The sequence below is a fragment of the Columba livia genome, chromosome 13, assembly GCF_036013475.1.
Source record: "Columba livia isolate bColLiv1 breed racing homer chromosome 13, bColLiv1.pat.W.v2, whole genome shotgun sequence".
Taxonomy (NCBI): Eukaryota; Metazoa; Chordata; class Aves; order Columbiformes; family Columbidae; genus Columba; species Columba livia.
In genome coordinates this window covers 8,357,619-8,378,700 of record NC_088614.1, presented here as the reverse complement: position 1 = coordinate 8,378,700, position 21,082 = coordinate 8,357,619, and the positions used below count along the sequence as shown (strand labels likewise).

The window sequence follows — 21,082 nt, the reverse complement described above, 5'->3', positions numbered from 1 at the left end:
GGTCACCTCCGCCTTTAGAATGGAGATGAGAAGGCAAGGGCTGCAGGCACTGAGATCATTTTACGTTTAAGCCAGTGGTTAATTCCCCTTATAGCCCCAAGATTGCAAGAGCTCAAAGCCTTACACACAGGATTAAGAGACCTCCTAAATATAGGCTTGTTGTTGCAGGGAAGGTAGAAGAACAACAGAGTCGCTGAGAACTGTTCTTGAAAAACATTTATTTCTGTAATGGGTTTATAACGCTGACTCCCAAGCCCCCAGTACAACACAGTTTCCCCTACACATAATTTTGGGGAAAATTACCTTTGATGGAAAAAAGAAAAAAAGCCATACAAAGAAGCCCCCTCGAACAAACAGTCTGGTACCAAACAAACTGTGCCCAGGTTATCTCTGAGCCTCCACTGTTGGATGTTTCATCCCAGCTGGGACAGAGCTGCCCTGCTCCATCCCTCGGTCAGAGCTATGGGATGGATCATTGCCCAAAGGCCCCAAATAACTGAAAATGTTATGTTTAACTGCCAAAAAAACAGGAGGGACCTGGGCAGAGAAGGCTGCTGGATTCAGCGGCTGTTATTCTTGCAGACATCATTTAAAAAGAAAATCTATGCATTTCAGTTTCACCTCCTGAGCCCCAGCTTTAGGAAAGTCAAATACAAACCCAGAGACCAAGGTACACAAAATTGTGAACAAGTGTCCAGACATTTCTAAGACCCTCACTTTACTGTGCCATAATACCTCCAAAAAAATCAAAACCTCCACATTTGGATCATGCTGGATCTTATTTTTCATAGGGAGGGGCGGAGATGCAGCACATAGCGTAGCAACTGTCAAGCGATGTTTAAGGCAAATTTATTCCCATTTATTAAGAGTTGAAGAGATTTTTTTTGTTTGTTTGTTCTCTTTTTTAATCTGTTAGATAGCATCTTAGCTGGACATTTAAGCTTAGACAATTTAATCAAAGTTTAGGTGAAATCAACTCAAGTTGCTCTGAGCCTACAACAGCAAAAAATATTATTCCCAAGAGTATCATTGAGAACAAATTAAAAAAAAAAAAATAATCAATGTTCAGAACTCCCTCAAAATTTTCTCCCTTCAGAGACCAGGTCAAGCCCAACTAAAACACACAGACATGCAGGCAAGTGAAGAAAGACACAATGGCAAGCCTCTAGAAACACAATGCTGAATAGGATCAAAGCGGAGCCAAAACTAAATTTCACAGATGTGAGAACATAAAGTTATGAGTAATAAAAATGTGGGAGTGGGGGGGAAGAAGCCCAGAGAGGGATGTTTTATGAGATGGAATGGAAAATAAAAGTCCACTGTGTGCAAAGGAAGGGAGTTCTTAGGTGCACACATAGAACACTGGGGATTCCAGTTGCCTCATCTCTCAGCTGGGTTACTTGTTGTGCCTTTCCCCTCCCTTTGAGATCCAGGTGATGGTGCCAGGAGGTTTGTGCGTTTACTCAGTCTGTGCATCGTAATTAGCCCCCCCTGCTTTCTTCAGCTCGTTCTTGATGTAATCCTCATCCAGCTCTTTGTGGTCACTAATCACAAATTCTTTGGCAAAGTTCTGCAAGAGATAAAGAAAAAGCCTGTTAAAAAAGGGGATACTTGTCCAAGTAGCTGAATAAAGAAGTGTTATCCAGCCTCCATGGCTGTATGAGCTGTATACCCTTATTTGCTGTTGATAAGTAGAAAGCTGTGGATGAGACACAAAACTAGTGATGGCAAAATTTGGGACTTAACCTGGAGCAATTTTATGTTTATGTTTCTTCTTCTACCGTTACCAGCTGCAAGACCCAATCTTGCCCTATACAATAACTCTTTCTAGCGATAAATGCCTGGGCTAGGTTAGGCCAAGTTTCCTAATGATGAAAACTAAAAAGCCCAAAATTGCTGACCACCTAACTGCCACAGACCATCAGAATGATCTTCTAATCCTGTCTGTGCCCTGGTCCTGTTCAGGAGGCCTTTTCCCAAAACAAGATAATCAGCCCCATGCTGCAGCTGATGGGAGGATGCTTCGATTCAAGACTGAACAACACGCAGATGGTATAAGGAACAAATACATCTACAACCTTCTCTCAACTATCTCATCAAGGCCAAAACAAAGATAGCATACAAGACAGGCTGCTGGTGTTGTTAATAGGCTTGAGTGTGCTCTGTGGTCTAATGATCCGAAGTGACCTTTGAGAACACGCTTTATTAACACACTTGTGTACCATAGGGCAGCGGTCTGGCTGCTCCAATGCTCTTTGCAACTCATGGGAGCTGGGCAGGCACTTGGCAGCATGTGTGAGGCTGTGAGCAGAGAAAACCTTGCTCTTAACAGATCGCTGTGGATGGGATCCCGCGGTGCCTTCAGGGCACTTGTCACAGCAGTGTCACTACAGCCAGGGATTTGTCCCTCCTAGCAAGGGTGGCACGCCTGTGTGCGCACACACATTTCAGCAAATACACATATTTGCTTATTGCTTTAGCATTCCCCTTCCTAACCACAACTGAAAACGCTGCCTGTGCCTTTCCCTTCCCCCCCAACCCACAGAGAGTTTTAGATGTGAAAAGCCAAGAGAAACCATTGCACTCTGCAGGGCCAGGGACAAAAAAATACATTGAAATCCCAACAGTCCTGCTGCAATGTCTCGGGAAATCTATAATGCCTGGCTCCCTGGGCAGCAAGCACCTCAAAAAGTGATGGAGCTGCCTGGGAGAATGAGGTGATGCTGTGAGAGAGAAGCCGTCATCTTGTCCAGATCTTCCCAGCACCGGCACAACCAGGGAGTGGGGGGTTCTAACTGGTTTCAGACTCTAAGCCATGGGAGAGCTCTTGATTTGGCAGCATCTCAAGGGTCTCGGTTTGGGATCAGAGTTGGGTAAAGGAAGGGGTGGAGAAGGATTCAGCTTGAAAGAGCCTCAGCGCCTCTTTCATGCGGTGGAAGAAATAAATGGAAGGGAGAGCAAACCAGCTCCCTCCCCCACACCAGTCACCCAGGCTGCGGCTGATCCTGTTTCACACTGTAGGAAATCCTCACTACCCAAGAGTTGCTTATGGGTGGGAAGAAAAAAAAGAAAATAAAAAGCTTATAGCAGCTCTTGAGAAGCCTTGTCTGCTCTGCTTTAGTTTAGCAGCAATTTGACAAAGTCCTAAGAAATAACAACCGTTTCACAGCAGCATTTTGCTCCGCACTTCAGTGGTTGGCTTTTCTGGTGTGAGGACAGACAGACATTACAGGCGCTCAGCCATGAGAGTTCAGGGAAAATGGGAAAGAAACTGTTTACTTAGAGAAACAAAAACTCCTTTTTTAAAGATGGGAAATGAAGAGGTGAACTGCCCAAACCATCAGATTGGGTCATGCTCCCCAGTGTCCTGCTTCCAGATCTGTGTGAGATCTCTGCAAAGCTAAGACAACAATGGTTTTCAACTATTTGATGCTCACTGAGGTGTGCTACCTACATGATTTGTGAGCTGAGCCTTTTCAATCTATTTTCTGTGTGCTAACAGGTTTAATAGTTTTTCCTCAACTCAGGAAGCAGGACTATGTGACTTTAGAGTTAGTCTTTGCCCTGACTTTAGTGAGAACTGAGGCAGGCCCATAAAATAATTTCTGAGAGGAATTCCATGAAAAATGTGTGTGTTCTATAAATGTGAGGAGTGTTACCTTCGACACCTGCTGTGCAGAATCCAGCCGATTCTGAAATTAAAACTGCAAATGCACTCACGCAAGAACAGAGGGGAACTAAATAATATGTTCTGCAAAGTTATTACAATTTCTCAAATGTCTTCTCAACTAGATAGTTATCCAGATGATTCCTGGGTTATGATCTGTGGGCACCAGCCCCTATTTCATGTCAATGCTACCAAGACACCTTGCAAGGTTGGAACAATCTCCCCCCAGCAGTGGCCAGATGGGTTGTATTCCCAGCCACTCTTAAATATCCTCTTAGCTGACCGGGGCCACCTCTTGTGCCAGATTTGTACCCTCAGAGTGCAATCTGGGTCACTGCTAATAATAACTCTTTGCTTTATTCCTTTCTGCTGGCAGGTGCTGTCAGGGCTCTGGTTCTTTGCACCTACCACGATGTCTCATCAAGCCTGGCCCCAAGGGGAGAAGAGGCTTCGGGTGAGTTTGCTGCCTGGAACTCCTGATTTCAATATCCCGCTTGACCCTTTTTCAGCTATATCCTCCCTCATCACTCAAAATTCACTGTTCGAGCTCTTTGGGGTTTTTTGTTCAGGATGCAAATCAGGGAGGCATATACGTATTTTAGAGACAGTGGAAACTGCTTCCTGTGTCATCAGGGCAGGGAAACAGAAGGGACTCTGGCTCTCAGATCAGGAGATTGGGCACCCATGATCAACAGCAGCACTTTTCAGCCAAAGGCTATTTTATCCAGAGTTCACTCTTTTTTTGTCCCCGCTGAAACTGCCAGAACGTAAAACTGCTCCAAACTGATTTAATTTGGTCTGATGTTAGCTAGACCAAGCAATCATCCTTACTTGGCTTGACTGTCATCTCCAATTATAAATAACTGATCATAGTGAACCGGCTCCTGCAAAGCACCAGGAAAAATCCTAGCTTCAAGCAGCTAACAGCAATGCCAACAGCCAGATTTCTGCTCTGCCACCAGATCTTCTTTCTATCCTTAAAAGATTAGGGTGGGGACAGTCCCTGCTTTTTCTTCTCACACATACCCATGTCTAATGCCTTTCAAGAGAATCACAGAAGTTACAGCTGCCTAAGGCACAGTGCATAGCTCTGATGCCTGGCCCCTCTCTTTGCTGACATGCATCTACATTTTACATCCTCTGCTTCCCTTTCTTTTCTCCTTCCCCTGTCCCCAAGCTTTTTACAACCGCAGCAAGCCCTGCAAGTGAATTCCAGCCTTTGTATTCACCCCAGAGTCACCAGCAGCCTACAGATTACAAAAACAATGATGCCTTTTATCTTTATCATTCTCAGGATGCAAGTGACCACAGTCTCTTTGCTTTGTCTCTCAAATCACTGAACATGTAAGAAGTCAGGTTTACTCGTGGCTCTTCAATGCACCTGTCTAGCACATGTTTCACTTTGTGCCGGAGTGGCAGAGAGTCACAATTTTGCAATCCGGTTCCACTGTGTCAACCTCCATGTGAAACTACAGAGGGAAAGGGCTCCAGCCATGCAGGTCAGGTTGCAAAAAGTGAGCCTGCATCTCACCTGGGGAAGCATGAAATTTGTCCAGCAAGCTCAGTGCAGTGTTTCAATTCTAGACAACTTTATGGGGGAGAAAAAAAAAAGGCGGAATAGATTTTCTCAGGCCCTGAATGTTTAGCATATGGGGCCATAAAATTCCACTAGGCTGGCCAAAGGAAAATCTGTCTGGTGCAGGTACTGTACCAAAAAGGTCTGCAGAGGCCGATATAAATCTCAGCATGGGTAGGCCTGAAGCCAGAAGGAAAATCCTTGTATCGTCTACAGACACCTGGGTTGTTAGCAGGTAGGAACAGTGCCAGGTAGTTGAGCAGCTTCTTGCTGTTTTTATTTACATGGGGACCTGCAGCAGCCTCCATTGTTGTTCAGAATCCTAATTTCCACTGTGCCTAATGTCATCACTCCCATCCATGCTCATCTCATTTTCAGCACAGACACAGTACAGAGGAGATGACATTTCCCATGTTAGTTTTGCAGCATTGTACGAGCCCCAGACCCGGGATCATGGGGAAGAAAGGACATGTTCTGTGGCTGCAGCAAACCTGGTCCTGTGATCAGCCGGCGGAGTCTGAGCCATCAGCAAAACCCCTCTCTGCAAATGTACTCCTTGCCAATTTTTACACAGACCAGTTCCAGCCGCTGGGAGAAGCCAGCCCAAAACTCTGGCAAACGCATCTCCCAGCGATGGGAACTGCATTTCAGCTGATCTGCAAATTCTTCCTATCTGTGCTGCATCCCACTGGAGAAGTCACAGGGCTGGGTGGCAGATGTGGGGTGCAGTTACTTAACAAAGTTACAGCTTTCTCTAGACTAGGAGTTCTTGTACATCCATATCCATTTGGTATGGTCATTACAGTAAACCAGAATAGGAAAAACAGTCAAAAAGCACAATTCTGTTTGCCTTCCCAGCAGTACGTCACCCACGCTCCTGAGAAAGCCTGTCTCAAAGCCACGATGCAGCTGTTACCGTATGAGTTTGATTTTCTAACTGCCTCTAACAAAGTTATTAAGCCATCTTTTGTTTAGGCCACTGTACTAACATGAGAAGCTAATGTACATACATGGTGTTATAAGTGTTGTATCTGTCCTGAAACCAGGGACCGTAACCCCATCAGTGGGTCCTCCCTCCTGAGAGAGCAGCTTCAGTGCAGTGAGGAATCCAGCGGAAAAGAGAAAGGCGAACAAAAAAGATCCAACCACGAGCTCCAAAGCAGAAACTCCATAAACTTGTTGACATCACTAAAGTCGGGCAAATTCCTCACCAAAAATAATAATGAATAAAATGCCACGAATATTTGCTCACAGAAACAGAGTTGTTTCACCCTGAATATGATTTAGGCAAATAATAGAGCACATGACTTTGTGGGGGCAGGAGTGCTGAGGAAAATAGAGAAGAGCCAAAATTTGTGGAAAATATGACAAACTGGCAAAGGTCTGGCGGTCCATTTGCTGAGACAGCCGCTGCAGCGGAATTCAGTCCGTCAAGAAAAAGACCTTCACGCTGCCCAATGAAGGGTTAAAATCTCCTGGTAGGAAATGCAGCCGTGAAGGGCAACAAGTTCACAGAAAGGAAGCAACGCTCGGAGTGAAACCAAGTCCTGTTTTCAGTTCTTCAGCATTTACATCAAAACCGGACCCCTTTTTACGCTGGTTGCCACTCCCAGCTCCAAACCCCTTGTGCCTGGGCTTGTCCTTGCTGGAAGAAAAGCACCATCATCCCTCTGCCTCTCCAAAGAGTAGTCGGGGTTGTTCACTGGAAGGCCTGACACTCCTGGACTTGCCAGGTCTCAACTTGCCGGAATTTTTATGGCTGAACTGAACCTCATACTGGCAGCCGTTCCTTACAGCAGCTTACAATAGGCTCCATTTCTGGGCTTTAGCTGACTGACCTGTTTCCCCTAGGCCTGTGGAATAAAGGACATCAAAAAAAAACAGCCCTCTGAACAGAGAGAGTCTCCTGCATGGATTTGTACTAATGCTGAATGAACCACAACTTGTGCATAGAAAGGAGGTAAAAGGCAGAACTATCCTTGCTGCCAAGGGCATAAACCACGAATTTTAAGACCAGATTTGGATGATCTCCTTTGCAGCCAAGTAGAAAATATGCCTAAAGCCTTTCCATTCACCTGGTAACTTCTTTCCCCCCAAATAAGACAGGGTCTTATGTTAATTTTTGCTCAAAAAGATGCTTACTTTTTTACATGTTTCCCTGCCTGCATGCTATTTAAATTGACTTTTTAAATGAACTATAACTAGGGCTTATTTTTTGGAGTAGGGCATATATTTCAAGCATCCTCAAAAATCCTGACAAATCACGCTAGGGCTTTTTTTGGGGGTAGGTCTTATTTTCAGGGAAACGGGGTATCTACAGCGATGGAACTGCAGTTGTGCAGAGGGGACAAATGCTGCAGTGTTTGCTGCACGTGTGGCTCCCTGAGCATCTACGGCTCACCCCTGTGCACAAGACAAGGCACGCTACTGCTGATGACAAAATAGGTGCAGCCTTGTAGTTTGAGTCATTCTGGCTTACTGTTTCATCAGGTTCCCCAGCCGTTTAGATCATTCTAGATCTAGGTTTAGATTGTACAACAGAAATGACCTCCCAAATATCTTAAGCAACTGTCTGCAAAGCGTGGGGTGTTGGGTTCTACTCCCCCTCTCCCCAAGGGCTGCCCTTGGCCTAGACAGTGGAGAAAAGATGCAATGTTGCATCCCCTTACTCTATGCCTCCATTTACACAGAAAAGCCTCCACACATTAGTACCTCAATACTTATTCCCCATCCTGGCCTTACTTCTACCCTGCTCTCTGCTGAACTACTTGGGTCACAGGCTTGACCGCCAGCTGAGGTGAAGAGGAAAGGATAGAAAATGAATGGGGGTGAAAAAAAAGCTACTGAGTGTTCCTTAAATGCAAAAATGCATTCTTCTACAACCCAAAATAAATACAATAAATACAAAGCCTGTTTTCCAACAACATTAAAGAGGTAATAAGGATAGTCCCAAATAAGCTAGACCTGATTCTCAGCTAGTACAGTTTAGGAGAACTATGGCCATTTGCACCCGATGAGATCCATCTCTGTAATTTTACAGTTAGTAGAGCTAAAAATCAATTGTCCTTTCTTCCTGAGAGATTTCCTGGCAACATCCCCCACTAACTCTGAGTGTTGCTTCCCAAACCACCTCCCTATAGATTTCCCAGCACCTGCTCCCCCTTCCAAGGGAGGAATACAAAAGTGAGGGTAATGCAGTCCCTCTCCTTGCTTTGTAATATTCCATCCCATTGTTCACAAGCCCAAAATCTACTCCTCAGTAGCTAATATACCATACATTTTCCTTATGACAGGTGCTTCTAGGAGACTGTTAATAATCACCATGTGTGAACACTCTTTATTCTACAGATGCAACATGGTGGGTTTTGCTTGCTAGGAGGTATTCAAGCTGGCTGTCTTTCACTTTGAGTGTCTCAGTGGAAGAACAGTGTTTATTGGCATTTGTTCAGCCTTGAGCAGAGCTGAACTGTAGCTCGTCAATGCATCTCCAACATAGCAGAGAATATAAAGCGAGTCTCCCCTCACACTGGAGCTTTGGTCTTCAATAAAGAACCACAGTTGGCTTTTGCAAATATGACAAGATAGCAAGCGCCCTTTGAGTTTTACTGAGGGCTTCTCAAACTGAAGAGCTGTTGTTCTGGAGTCCCAACCAATCTATTCTATAGATCACAAAATCAAAGCTGCTATCTGCTGTACAGAAAGCCTCTTTGTGCCACGCTTCCTTGGAAGGAGATCCACGTCGCGCAGAGTAAGTTGTGCCTGTGGGCCATGCACGCAACTAAAACTGCAGAGCCAAACTGCATCAATAGCCCTGATTCTCGTTTATAAAGAAAAAAATCCCACTCTAGAGTACTCCTCATGCCAAATGATGAACAAACTCTGAGTCAGATTTGTAGTTTATCATTACAGCAACCAACCAACTGTATTTTTCTATGTAGAACTAATGTCTCAAATAATCCCTGTAAAAATCAGAAGCAGTGGGGTGACTGAGAATGTATTTGAAGGTCAAGAGAATTAGCAAGAGCAAAATAGCTCTGGGATAAATTCCATCCACTAAATTTCAGTTGGACTTTCTTGTCCTCTTTGTTTTGACAGATTATCTGCAAGGTTACATGCATAAAAACAAGAAAATAGTTCTGCTTTTATCCTACTCCACTCGGAGGGATTCAGTTGCATATCTACAACTATTTAAAATAGTTGTCAAGATAATTTCTTATGAAAAGGAGATCACCACATTGACATTACATTCAGAAATGCTTTGGAGTGGGTTATAGACATGGTTGCTCAATAGAACTGTATTAAGCACAAGTTGTATTGTTTTCATATTTTAGTACAAATTAATTGGAATATGAAAGCTTCTAAGTAATAGCCAAGAATGGTTAATGTTCCACCAGATTATTAACACATACAGACTACTAATCAAAGATGAAACAAGTGAAATTGCAAATTATATGTAACAGACCTGAGGGACAGATCTCAGAAGAGCATTCAGGAATGCTATTCAATTCAACAGGAATAAATTGTCTACACATATTATTTTAAAAAAATCTTGGGCTTAGTGACTCTTGTATGAGTCATTCATTAGTACTCTATAATTTCATCTTCAGCTACAATTATAGTTTCGGGTGCTCCACATGAGCAGAGATTTGCTTTCCTCTCTCTCAGATGTCCTTATGGAATTTTCTTTTCAGAACGGGCCCCTCTGTGTAGCTGTCATTTTGAAACATTCAGCACCAGTGCTTATCTTCTGGAAGGATATTAATCTATTATATTCTCTGTGCTTCATATCTAAATATAATCTTCTGCATCATACAACCTACCAGTGAATTGAGGGGGACCTCATTCTCATCCTTCACATGGTCCAATTGGGAGTTTTCCTTGCACAGGCAAGAATACAATGATTAAGGGAGATTATTTCAATGGTCAGTGTGTTCTCTGAGGGCACAAGAGAGACCATTTCTCAGGCGATGAAGAGCTGGCCTTAGGTTTAGCTGAAAGAGCTGATCTTGCTTGAAATACTTCAGAGGAAACATGCTAAACGTGAGCGTCTTCCCCATTAAGAGTCAGCTTCTCGGCAGCAGTTTTTCACAGCCTTCCACAATTCGTTTCTCTCATGGTTTCTGCTGTTTTCACTCACTTGGGCTGAGCCTGGAGCCCAACAGAGCGAGTCGGGCTCTGAGTACCCAGGGACTCGACAGAGTTAACTGATAAGCTCAGCTGGGCAGACAAATTCAAGTGAAGCCCTTCCAAGGTGTGTACCAAGCGCATTTCCCTTTTTCCCTGATACGCCCAAAGCCAAACAGAAGACCGTTCAAATCTAGTTAGCTATTAAGAACTGTTGGTTAATTGGTACTGATAGGGACTTCAGACTTTAGTTGATTAGATCCACGAATTCACTGTGCAGAGACAAAAAGCCGCAAGAGAAGTTTAAACAAGGGTGTGGATTTTTCTGTTTGATTTTACCTGCTTAACTTAATACTGCCTTGTTCTCTACCATTCAATATTATGTTATTTCCATATCAAGGAAGGAGATGGGAAACGTCTTAATGGTGACAAGGAGGGGAGTGCATATGTCCCCTCCTCATGAAATAGTTAATATAGCCTTAAGCTCAAAGGTGGTTCTTTATGCCTGAGCGCTGAAAGAGCAGATGTTAAGTCTTCCTAGCAAGAAGACAGGCAATAGGAAACCATCTTCTTTTTAAGGGATTAACTACTAAGTTGAAGTATGATCCAGTTCTTCCCCATCCGTCCCCTCCTGCTGGTGTCTATAAAGTGAAAAGCGATGAGAACTGGTTGTTAGGAGCAGAAGGAGGAGGTTACCTGTACTACTTCTTTGACCAGAGTCTTGTCGGTCCCAGTTTTGGCTCTCTGCAGGCCACTGACATCCTCTCCGATCCAAGTGATGAGGGCAAACTTGACTCGCTTGCTCATGGCATCACCGGTGGTGAATCGGACAAAGCCAAACAATCGAACATCGTCTGGAGAGACAAAGCAAAAAGAACAAAATTATTAAAACTAGAAACATCCCTGTCTTGCTGTTTTCCAGGTGAGACTATTGCTCTCAATTTAAAGACTAAGCCAAGGCACTGATCCTGTGCTACAATACTATCACTCAGGATTAAAAGGGCAATTACGGGGCCCTGCTCGTACACCCTTTGCTTGCAGGGTGCGCTTTGCCAGGGTCAGGTCTACCTCTTTCTGGGGTGCTCTGAGTTACTGGGGGAAACTGGCTGTGCTGGCCACCCCACATTAGTGACTTTGGAAATGGCTAAAAGACAATCAACAGGCACCTCAAGAGCACAGGGCTAACCCCAGGTACACGTTCAGCCAGATATTCATTTGCAGGTCACTGCTCAAGAAGGGAATAAAGTGATTTCTCAGCATCTCTTTCTTACAGGATAGCAGGATTAGGGTCACATATTATAACATATACCAGAAACTGGCCATTGTGCAAATCTGATCCTTTCCTCTGCTTCTCTGCAGCAACATTTCTGGCTCAGTTGTACTACGAGTTTATAAGTAGGACAGAAGAAGAAGCAAAAGAAAAAATTGCAATTACTTCCCCAGATGTGTTTTTCTACTCCTTCTGAAGCCTTGCAGAGAAAGGCTTTGGATTTTAGAACTGTTACCATCTTTGTTTCACAGCTGGTTTCTGCTATATTACGCCAGACTAGAGTTATTTAGTCTGGTCATATGTGTGAAAACCTTGTAAACTCCTTGTCGTGAAGAATCCTTTGCAGGGTGACTCATCAACAGAGGTAGTTGGGACACCGTCACGATCACAGGCACTTAGACAGCGTGTGACACGATCTACTCCTGTCCCCAGCCTGGGTGGCACACATGATGCTGGAACCTTCCACCAGGATCATGCAGAAAAGCAGAGCAGATGGACAGTTGTGCAATCGTGGAATATACCTAATCATAGCTACTGCATCTGTTCGAGCTCACTCAAGACCTTGTAAATGAAATTAGATGACTCAAAATAGGAGAACAGACTTGCTGTTTGAACAGAATCATGTTAATCCTGGCTACACTTGTTGTGACCAGTTCAACATGCTTTATAGTTATTTGCTGTCTTGACTATTGCCAGGTGAAAGTGCAGACTCCAGGTGTCATAACGTTTGCCAGCATCCACATCCTTGGATCCATTACAGCTTGTTCCAGGAACGGCCAGGACAGCCCCAGGAGCTCTAGAGGCAGGGGAGAACAGCTCGAAATTGTTCATCCCCAGAAAATAAGCTGCTAGAAATCCGTGAAAAAAAGGCAGGATATTCTCTGAAAGCTGACAGATCTCAGAGCATCTTCAATACTTTGTTTTGCCAAGATGTGAGTAAAGACAACTTCCCCTTGATAAAATATAAGACTTTTGAAGTCCAAAAAAAGGCCACCTATGCTCCCCGTATTTCGTTCTCTATGTACTTTTTTTTTGCCACTGATAGAAGACTACTGGGGAAAACTGGAAAATACATGTAGGGGTGTGTGTGAGCCAGTAAAGTGTTTAAAACAAACTCCCCTGAAGATTTCAAAATCAAAACAAAGAGAGATCTTATTCAAAGGAAAAATCCAGATGGATCTTTGGAAGGACAGTAAGAGTCGTGTACCGACAGTTCAGGCAAACCAAACTTCTCTCTCAGATACCCTGTTACTGGTAAGTACAAGAAACACACAAAGAGACTCCAGTTTCTGACAGTAAATCCTCTTCCCAAGATTGATTAGAACCATAAATGAACCGACAGCAAGGAAATACCCAAGGTGAAGAGAGACAGTAAATCCCCTAACGTTACTATTAACAGTTCTATGAAAAAAAAATCGCTTTCCTCAATCGGTCAGTAAAGGAGGCCACGCTCTGCTAAGAATTGTACTGTCGTTCCTATGGGAACACAGGGCTGGAAGGCACTTTAATGTCGTCGAGTCCTGGCCCCTACTATATTGTAACCATGTCCCAGCCCTTCCCATGGGCCCATCACTTTCCACCCAAGCATGAAGGTTTTTCATCCCTGCCCCTTCTATCAAAGGCTGTTACAGATCCTGAAGGCTGCTTTGGAATATACCCCTTTATTAACAAGATAATGCAAAAACATAATGCATGTGAGAAAGCGGTGCTTTTTCACAGCAAGGTGAAAGGAAGTTGAAGGAATTTATCTGTCAGCATGAACTCCAATTTGACATGAACCCACAGATTGCTGGCAGCAGCAGGATTTGCTCCTCTGCAGCAGAGCTGGAGTGCTTTCTGTCTGAGAGCAGCTGGATCAGTGGCACCACATGCAGCAATTCCACGTGGGCTTTTATCTGTTAGATCACCTCATAGTGACTATGAGCAACTCTTACCTCATCGTGTTAATTCTCAATAAGTTTAATGAGCAATGGAGGTGAGATGTGGGGCTCTGAGTCACTGTCTCAGGCAGATTTTACCTGGGGTGGGTTGATCTGTGGGGGCTGGAATGGTCAGAGCCGAGCTTGGCGCTTTCTCCTCCTGCCTCCCCATGGGGGTTGTATCCCCACAGGAGGCAGAACACGCTCTTCAGCTGCCAGTTTTCAGCCCAGCATATTTAATATAAACCACCAATATGTGATGCTTTAACTTGACCTGCCAGTCTGTGAATCGCAGCAGCTGAGGAGCGTTTCAGCAGCTGCACATGAAACCAAGAGGGAACGTGAATCGGAGCCCTTAGCAATCAATGTGTCTCTTTTTCTAAAAGGGCAATGGGGACAGATGTGGAGATTTTTAGCGCTACTTCAGCCTGGGTATGGGCATTTCTAACTGCAGGTCAAAATCCCTGAGCAGAAGCGGTTGAGTTCCACGATTAGTCTGAAGCATGTGCAGAGCGATAACGGGATCAAAGCACAAGTGCTTTTATACTCCCAGATTTTCTCTTTTCACGGTTAATTGGTTCTATCCTACCAGATCACCTCACTGCACTGGAAGTCATCAATGCCGTCAGTGCCAAGTCCCCTAGAAATCTCAAGGCATTAATATCCACCACCACATACACCCCCCTTTTCACACAAAACCACTTAGGGTGGTTTTAGGAACTGCTGGGTGTGTGGGAGAGCCTAATAAATCATAGTGAGACAGCAGATTTCCTCTGAGAGAGGAAATCCTGCCCGGTTCTATGCAACCACCTTCCTAGTCACTAAGCCATGAATTTCAGGGCAGAGAGAAGCAAATAATAGATCTGGGTAGAACAGAAATAGCAGCTTTATTTGAGAAGCTCTCCCAGGCTACAAACAGCAGGAATTAAAAACGTTAATTCCTACTAATATCACTACTCCTTTAATTATGGTTGTAGAGCAGGACAATAGGGCCATACAAACAATGGAAAGTACAATGAATGCCTTAATGAGCATCACTTAGTATTTTTCTCCAAACCCCTTACTTATCAGTAGGCAAGATTCTCCAAATATACCGACTAAGCTGCTCCTGGCTGTCAACAAAGCTCGATGCCAAGCTGCAGAGATTTCCTTCATGGCATTCTCCTCTTTTTCATCCACTCAAACCCTTTAGTTCAGCTGTACTAAAAAATTCCCCATTAGATTGAAGTGGACTGACTCATCAGGGAAAGATAATAGCTGCAGGAAAGAAATACACAGTCAAGAGCTTCATGGTTCTTGGGCTTAGGGCTCTGAACAGCCAAGCCAGGGACGTGCCAAGATGAGGCCACCGCTCACATACCTGCTCAGGCGAGGTCACGTATAACAAGGCAGCTGATGGAAAGATCTGCTATTGTGTGCTGGCAAACAATGAATTACTGTTAGCACATGACAGGTTTCATGAAGGATTTGTTTCAATTAAATCCATTTTTTATTAATTTGTCCATTTTCCACCTCTTCAGTCACCCCTGTATTCACATGGCTAGAAGTGCAGACAGGAAACCTTCTCTACCTCTTACTAGGCTGTTTTTTCCCTCTTGAACCATGTTAAAGAGCATGCAGACATGCTCATTAAGTCAGCTAAGAGAAATTCAAAATGTTTGACCTGGGGACCATATTCCCCCCCAGAGCACAGCGATCACAGCGAGCAGGGAGGGCACAGGGCAGGGAAACGCTGCCAAGACAATGTGAAACTCCCACTAACCACCCGTGGCCCCAGGTCTGCCTTTAAATAGATCTTCAGGGAAAGCAGGCAAGACCAACATTAAAGAGGAAAAACAAAAGCAGTAGGAGATTGACTTACAAAGCCCATTTTAGCAACTTAAGATGTAGCCAAATGCAGATAAGCACCTATCTCATTATATGTCCTCGTGTATTTTTACAAATCTTTCCTACAACCTAAGGTGCCAATGTAATCTTGGTGATCTCTCAACTCTCGGCTCCTAAATTTTATATGCAGGCCAGGCTTATAGGACACTCGTCATAAGCCCAAAAGAGCTTCCTTTTTTAATTTTCTTCCTAATATTTTATGCCAACCAGAAATTGTTTTATAGGGTGTTTATTTCCGACCAAAGATTTTCAGTTCTTCCTCGTGCTGAATGCACAGTGTGGTTTTGGTTTGATCCTTTCAGACACATGAATAACTATCCCATTTCATGCTGTCATTGCAATTATTTATCTGGACTGGGGCTTTTCAAATAAAAGGCTCATTATTTCTTTTGTCAGGGATGCATTGAAAAACAACTGTTCACATGTGGCATGAGGGGGAAAACACAGTCTTCCAGCCTCTTCATTACTAAATGGCAGAATACACACTTTAAAAAAAAATGAAGTAAACCACAGACAGACAATGCAATGCTCTGCTGCTTTGTAATACAGAAACTGAGGCAAGTTGTCTGGTGTAGTTGGGTATTACTGACACACACTAAAGTTTAAATGGATGTTTTGGACAAAACCCTTAGTTGGGTATCTCAGTTGTATGTCATTCTGCTCTCCTCAGCAGCAGCATCACCAGCCCACTTATGAGCCTTTGAAATGAAAAGCAACGACAAAAAAACTCAAGAGCCTTCACATCCTTCCGTACAATAACCTTCAACTCTTTATCTGTGTTTCTGGCTTCAAATCCACCAGCTAAGCTGTTTTTTTTTTAAAGTGTACTGATGGCACGTACTACCAAACACCAAATTAATGCTACACCTGGATCCATGCCAGCTGCAGAGGAAAGAGCTGTAACTGTGAAGTAAAATGGATCAAAAGCCTTGAATTAAGTCCTTGTTTAATGCAGAGGTAATCTGTGCTGTTAAGCCCAACCAAAACAGTCCTTCACCAGAAGACACAGGGTGTCTACACTGTTTAACGACTCCGACACAATTATGTCCTCAGCTTTGGTCTCCAGACTCTTTGGGTCAGACAAAGGCCAATATAGTCACAAACTTGGGTCGTTAGCAGGACTGCAAGAGAAAGTGCCACCAGCGGCCCCCTCCTGATCATATAAGGACTTTATTGTGCCAGTGGTTTAAACCAACCTCCTTGACTTGACTTTGGGATCAGCTGGCGGAGCCGTTCACACATCTGGGGCTGGTCTTTGGAGGACAGAGAAGACTCCTGCCTGAGACCCAAGCAGTGCCTGGTACCCCAGCCAAAGTGTCTGAGTTGTCCTGTGGCCCAACACAGACCTTGACAGCGACTGACACACAAAGTCCAGGGTTCAGGCTGTGTTAGCAGCATAATCCTGGGACCCTGAACAAAAGGCCACCGAATGAGCTTTTTTTACCATGTTTTCTTCCTTCAACGGTGGCAATTGCTGTCCCCAAGCAGTGGGAAGGGGAAAGGGTGACTGATTATACAGTTCCTTCAACTTTTCTGCTAGTCCACAAAGCTTAGTACAGAGCTTTAGGAAGAAAAATCCTCCACCCCGAGATACGACATGTAGGTCTGATGTGCAATGTATATCTGAGAGCAGAGCAATGAGAATAATGAAACCCGCCCGAGTCAGAGGGGCTGCAGCAGCAGATCCTAGCCCAGGGCATGGAGCTCCCTGCCCCAGGAGCTCAGCATCTCCATCTGTCCCCATCCTTTCACCAGCCCACAGAGCCTTATGGGGGAGGTTTGCAGCAAGCCGGTTTCTTACATGGTCTTTTTAAACTGCTACTTCCATTAAAAGAAGCAATTTTAGTTTCTCACTTTTCCCATTGTCCTCAACCATTGTCCTCATTCCCCAAGGAGGTTTGCGGGATCAGTAATGCGTTGGGCCATGGGCTGCATGAAAAGGGTTATTTATGGGGGGAAGGAAAAGCAAAAATACAACCCTGCTGCCAGCAACCCCCCTTCAGCCTTTCCTAACCTTGGTCCTTGCACAAGGCAGGATATCCACCACAGGCAAATGTCTCCAGATTGGTACAAAATACCTTCTTGGTCTGAGAGCCACATAAATTAGCACACACTGACACTGCCTGCTCTGTAATTGAATGCCCTGGGGTGAAGCAGTATGTACTGCACGCCGAAGGTGCTTTTAGAAGAATGGTTATTAAAGAAAGCGGGGGACACAGATGTTTGCCGCTCAGAGCGGCACTGAAATAGATGGTGGAGGAAGCAGAACAGAGTGAGCTGTGACAGAGGGGCTTGGGGACACTTTGCACGCTGAGGTTTTCAGTTCCAGCTCCCATTCTTACCTTCAAGCACCAAATTACGCTCAGCTCCTACCAGAGGCAGCTGCAGCACTTTGTGGCTTTCAGGGCAGCGTTTTTCATAAAACAGGAATTAGAAACAAGGAAGGAAGTTTATTCTGATGCTGTTTTTTTTTTAATCTTTTCATCACATTTTCCAAAGCTGTTTGCATTGATAGTAGCTCTTCTCCCCTCCAGCAAAATGTAGAATAAGATGGAGCGTGACCCAGAGATGTAGCAATAGGAAGGATTAATATTTAGCAGTTCTTCCCATTCCTCCATCCCTTCCTACCCTTTTTTGCTGGCTTTCAGCAGAAATATTCCAACCAGCTCTGCTTCATAGTAACATTTGGCACCTTTCTTCCAGATGGGGAGGAAAGCTCTAACTTCACTGCTGGCATGAGCATCATTTTCTGACTAAGTCTAATGGGCCAGGCGAAGGGTCGCTGCACAGATGGAGGCACCGCAACCTGCAGCTCTTGCTTCCCCAGCTTCTGCACCATAATTTGGGTGGAGGAAGATCCTTTCCAGCACTCGGCCGAGCACTGTGTAGCTGAATTTGTCTAGTTCTTTAAGGCTCCAGCAACTGTGCTCCCAAGGTGGGTTTGAGGAGAACCTCTTGCCTCTGGTCTGCCAAGGAGCAGCCCATGGGGTGGTGGGAACAAGGAGGGAGAGATGGGAGAGGGAAAGGGAGCCGGCTGAGTAGCTACAAGGGATTTAACTCCACATTAAAGGCTAACAATAGGCCACAGTCTACCCCCCAGATGCCCTTTATTTAACTCTTCCCTTACCACGCTTATGCCTAAATCACGCAAAATTTCCTTTTTGCTGTAAAAATGTTTCAGTATTGGGGCCAACTTGGCACTTTGCTGGTATAAAACAAGGTTTGCTTCAACTCTGTCTGTTTAATACCCTGTTTATAAATAAGGGCTGGGCACACGCAAACAGTGGCAAGAAAACAAAACTGGCCATATTCCAAAGTGCAGTATGGGCCCCCATGAGTTGTCATACGCACCCTACCCAGCCCAACAATGACTCTTTTTGCCAAAGCCCCTCTGCCTGCTTAGCCACTCAATAAAAGTGTTCCCTTTGCTACAGAAGATAAGGAACTGTTCTTGAGAGGGTGCCACTCCTGACAAAGCATTCAAAATCAGACAAAATAAGAGGACTCCTTAAAAACAAGGAGAGGAAAGAAATGGGGAAGGTTCCTCTGCAAACCTCGGACGTCTGGAGATGCTCAGTTATCTTGGCCACACGAGGAGACAGAGAACATGGCACTAGCACAGGGAAGCTGTTGACCTCCCAAGAAAACTCCTGACCCTTTAGATACCACTGGCGTGAACTCCAGAAGTGCTGAGCCCTGGGTTTCCCCGTATGCCAGGGAACTACTTTTTTCCCTACGTTGCCCATTAAGAAGAGCTGGGTGGGAAGGAATTCTTGTGGCACAGGGATATCAGCTCATCTGACATCAACTACAAAAGGATCCATTTCGGTTTTGAGAATTTTCCCTGCAAAGGTCTCAAGAACAGCTGGAAATGAGTAGCTGTGTTAATCCTAGGAAGACTTCACTGCAAATGTTGTAGTAGAGAAGTCTAAACCTTCTTGACTTAATGGCTGCTTTCCAAGGACTGAAATGTATTTTTCTCCTATGATATTCATTGACTGATAATTATCAGTCCAGTCCCATCCTTACGTAAATCACTGGAAGTCCTTCCCTACAACTCGGTAAAATACAACCAAGCCCTAGGACTTGACAGACCGATTTGGCCCAGTACTGGCGTTTCGGTAGCTGTGGGTACAACACCTCCAGGACTCGCCCCACCTTAAGAAGGGAGAGATTGTTCAATGTGCAATTCCTTCACTGCACAGACACATAATTCTGAAAACACAGGTTAACTGTAGCGCTTGGCTGTGGGGGAACTAGATGAGTGAGGAAGGTTATAGTCCAGCATTACAAGTCCTTCATATCTCACGTCGCTTGGTGCCATTGTTAAAGAGCAGCATAGACTGGGGGAAAAGCTAAATGATTCCCCCCTCGAAGTTATTTTGAGAAATATCAAAGACCCCTTTTGTAAAACACATCAAAAGTTAAGATCAGGTGAAGTTAAATATTCCTCAATTTATTTTCATTTACCCCAAGCTTTGTTCCTCCTGTTAATATTCTGCAAACAACAGTTAAACAATCAACTGCCACGTTTAAACCAGAGCCGCAACTGTTGTGGTTGTGCAACGCCACATATACGATTGTTTTCAGTGCTGTATTGTTCCAGCCAGTCTTCGGCATAACCACCCTTCTCAGGTTTCATATTCTTAGAAAATCTGCCGTTACTTTGGCACTATAAATACAATTTACAGAAGAACTCAATTGTAAAGTGATCTGTATGACTGCATCTTTTTGGCCACAAAAAACTGAGTCTTTTATGCTATTCAGCCATGCTAAACAAGAAGACAGTTGCAAATCAAGCGTTTTAGCCTGTTTATACCCGAGAAGCAATGAAAAATTGTGCAATGAGGGGGGAAAAAAAGGCCCAAAGGACCTTAAGTCTAAGGATGAGACAAAGGACCGGCTGGACTATGGACTTGGCGGCTGAAAACGCGATTGTGCAGGACGGGGCAGGCAGGGGAAGCAGCAGCACCAGTTCCAGGTTCCCCGAGTTTTCTCCCACCCTTTCCCCCCTCGCACCGGGCAGCAAGAAACACGACGAGGTGCCAAAGCAATGGAGACAGCGCTTACCTGTGCATTTCCTTTTAAAGGTTTCATAGTCTACCCCTTGGTCTCCAGGGACGATTGTAGAGCCGTTGTACTTAAAAGTCACCCTTTGGGAAGGGGAAAAGAGAAGGGGAACGACACATTTAAAAGTCACCCTTTGGGATGGGAGAAAGGGAAGGCGAACAATACATTTAAACATCACCCTTTGGGAAAGGAAAAGAGATGGGGAAGGACATGCTGTAAAATAACATCGTTTTTTGAGGGAGGAGAGGAGAAGGGGAATAAGGTCTATAAAAGTCACCCTTTCTGGAGGGGGGAACGAGAAGGAGAATCACGGAGCACCGGGAGATGCCGGGGACCAACCTACCAGTTCACCTCGGTGGCATCGTCCCTGACGAGGTTGTACGCCTCCCTGCACGCCTCCTTGTCGATTTTGGTGGCCATGGGGGCGGCCAGCACGCCGGGGAAGGGGAGGGGAGGGGGGGAGCGCGGAGCGGCGCGGAGCTGGGGGGGCCGCGGCCGCCGGTTCTGCCGCTACCGCCCTGCACCGCGCAGCGCCGCGCAGTGCCGAGCGCTGCCGCCCGGCCCGGCCC

At 44.9% G+C, this 21,082-nt stretch overlaps 1 protein-coding gene across 1 annotated transcript; it reads right to left on the bottom strand.

The window, feature by feature from the left end:
- Nucleotides 1-201: 201 nt before the first annotated feature.
- On the bottom strand, nt 202-21,082 carry COTL1 (coactosin like F-actin binding protein 1). Its single transcript, XM_005504741.3, has 4 exons — nt 20,857-21,082; nt 20,514-20,596; nt 11,064-11,221; nt 202-1,570 (listed from the first exon to the last, which is right to left on the bottom strand). The coding sequence occupies exons 1-4, from the start codon at nt 20,931-20,933 to the stop codon at nt 1,460-1,462; spliced, it is 429 nt and encodes a 142-aa protein (XP_005504798.1). The 5' UTR covers nt 20,934-21,082; the 3' UTR covers nt 202-1,459.

What these genes read in the sequence shown, in the direction of transcription:
- COTL1 (XM_005504741.3), bottom strand. Translation starts at nt 20,933, where the DNA reads ATGGCCACCAAAATCGACAAGGAGGCGTGCAGGGAGGCGTACAACCTC. An exon ending in GATGCCACCGAGGTGAACTG is followed by an intron (nt 20,597 to 20,856) that starts GTAGGTTGGTCC and finishes CCCTTCCCAAAG; the next exon opens with GGTGACTTTTAAGTACAACG. An exon ending in TGGTCAAAGAAGTAGTACAG is followed by an intron (nt 1,571 to 11,063) that starts GTAACCTCCTCC and finishes TATCTCTTGCAG; the next exon opens with AACTTTGCCAAAGAATTTGT.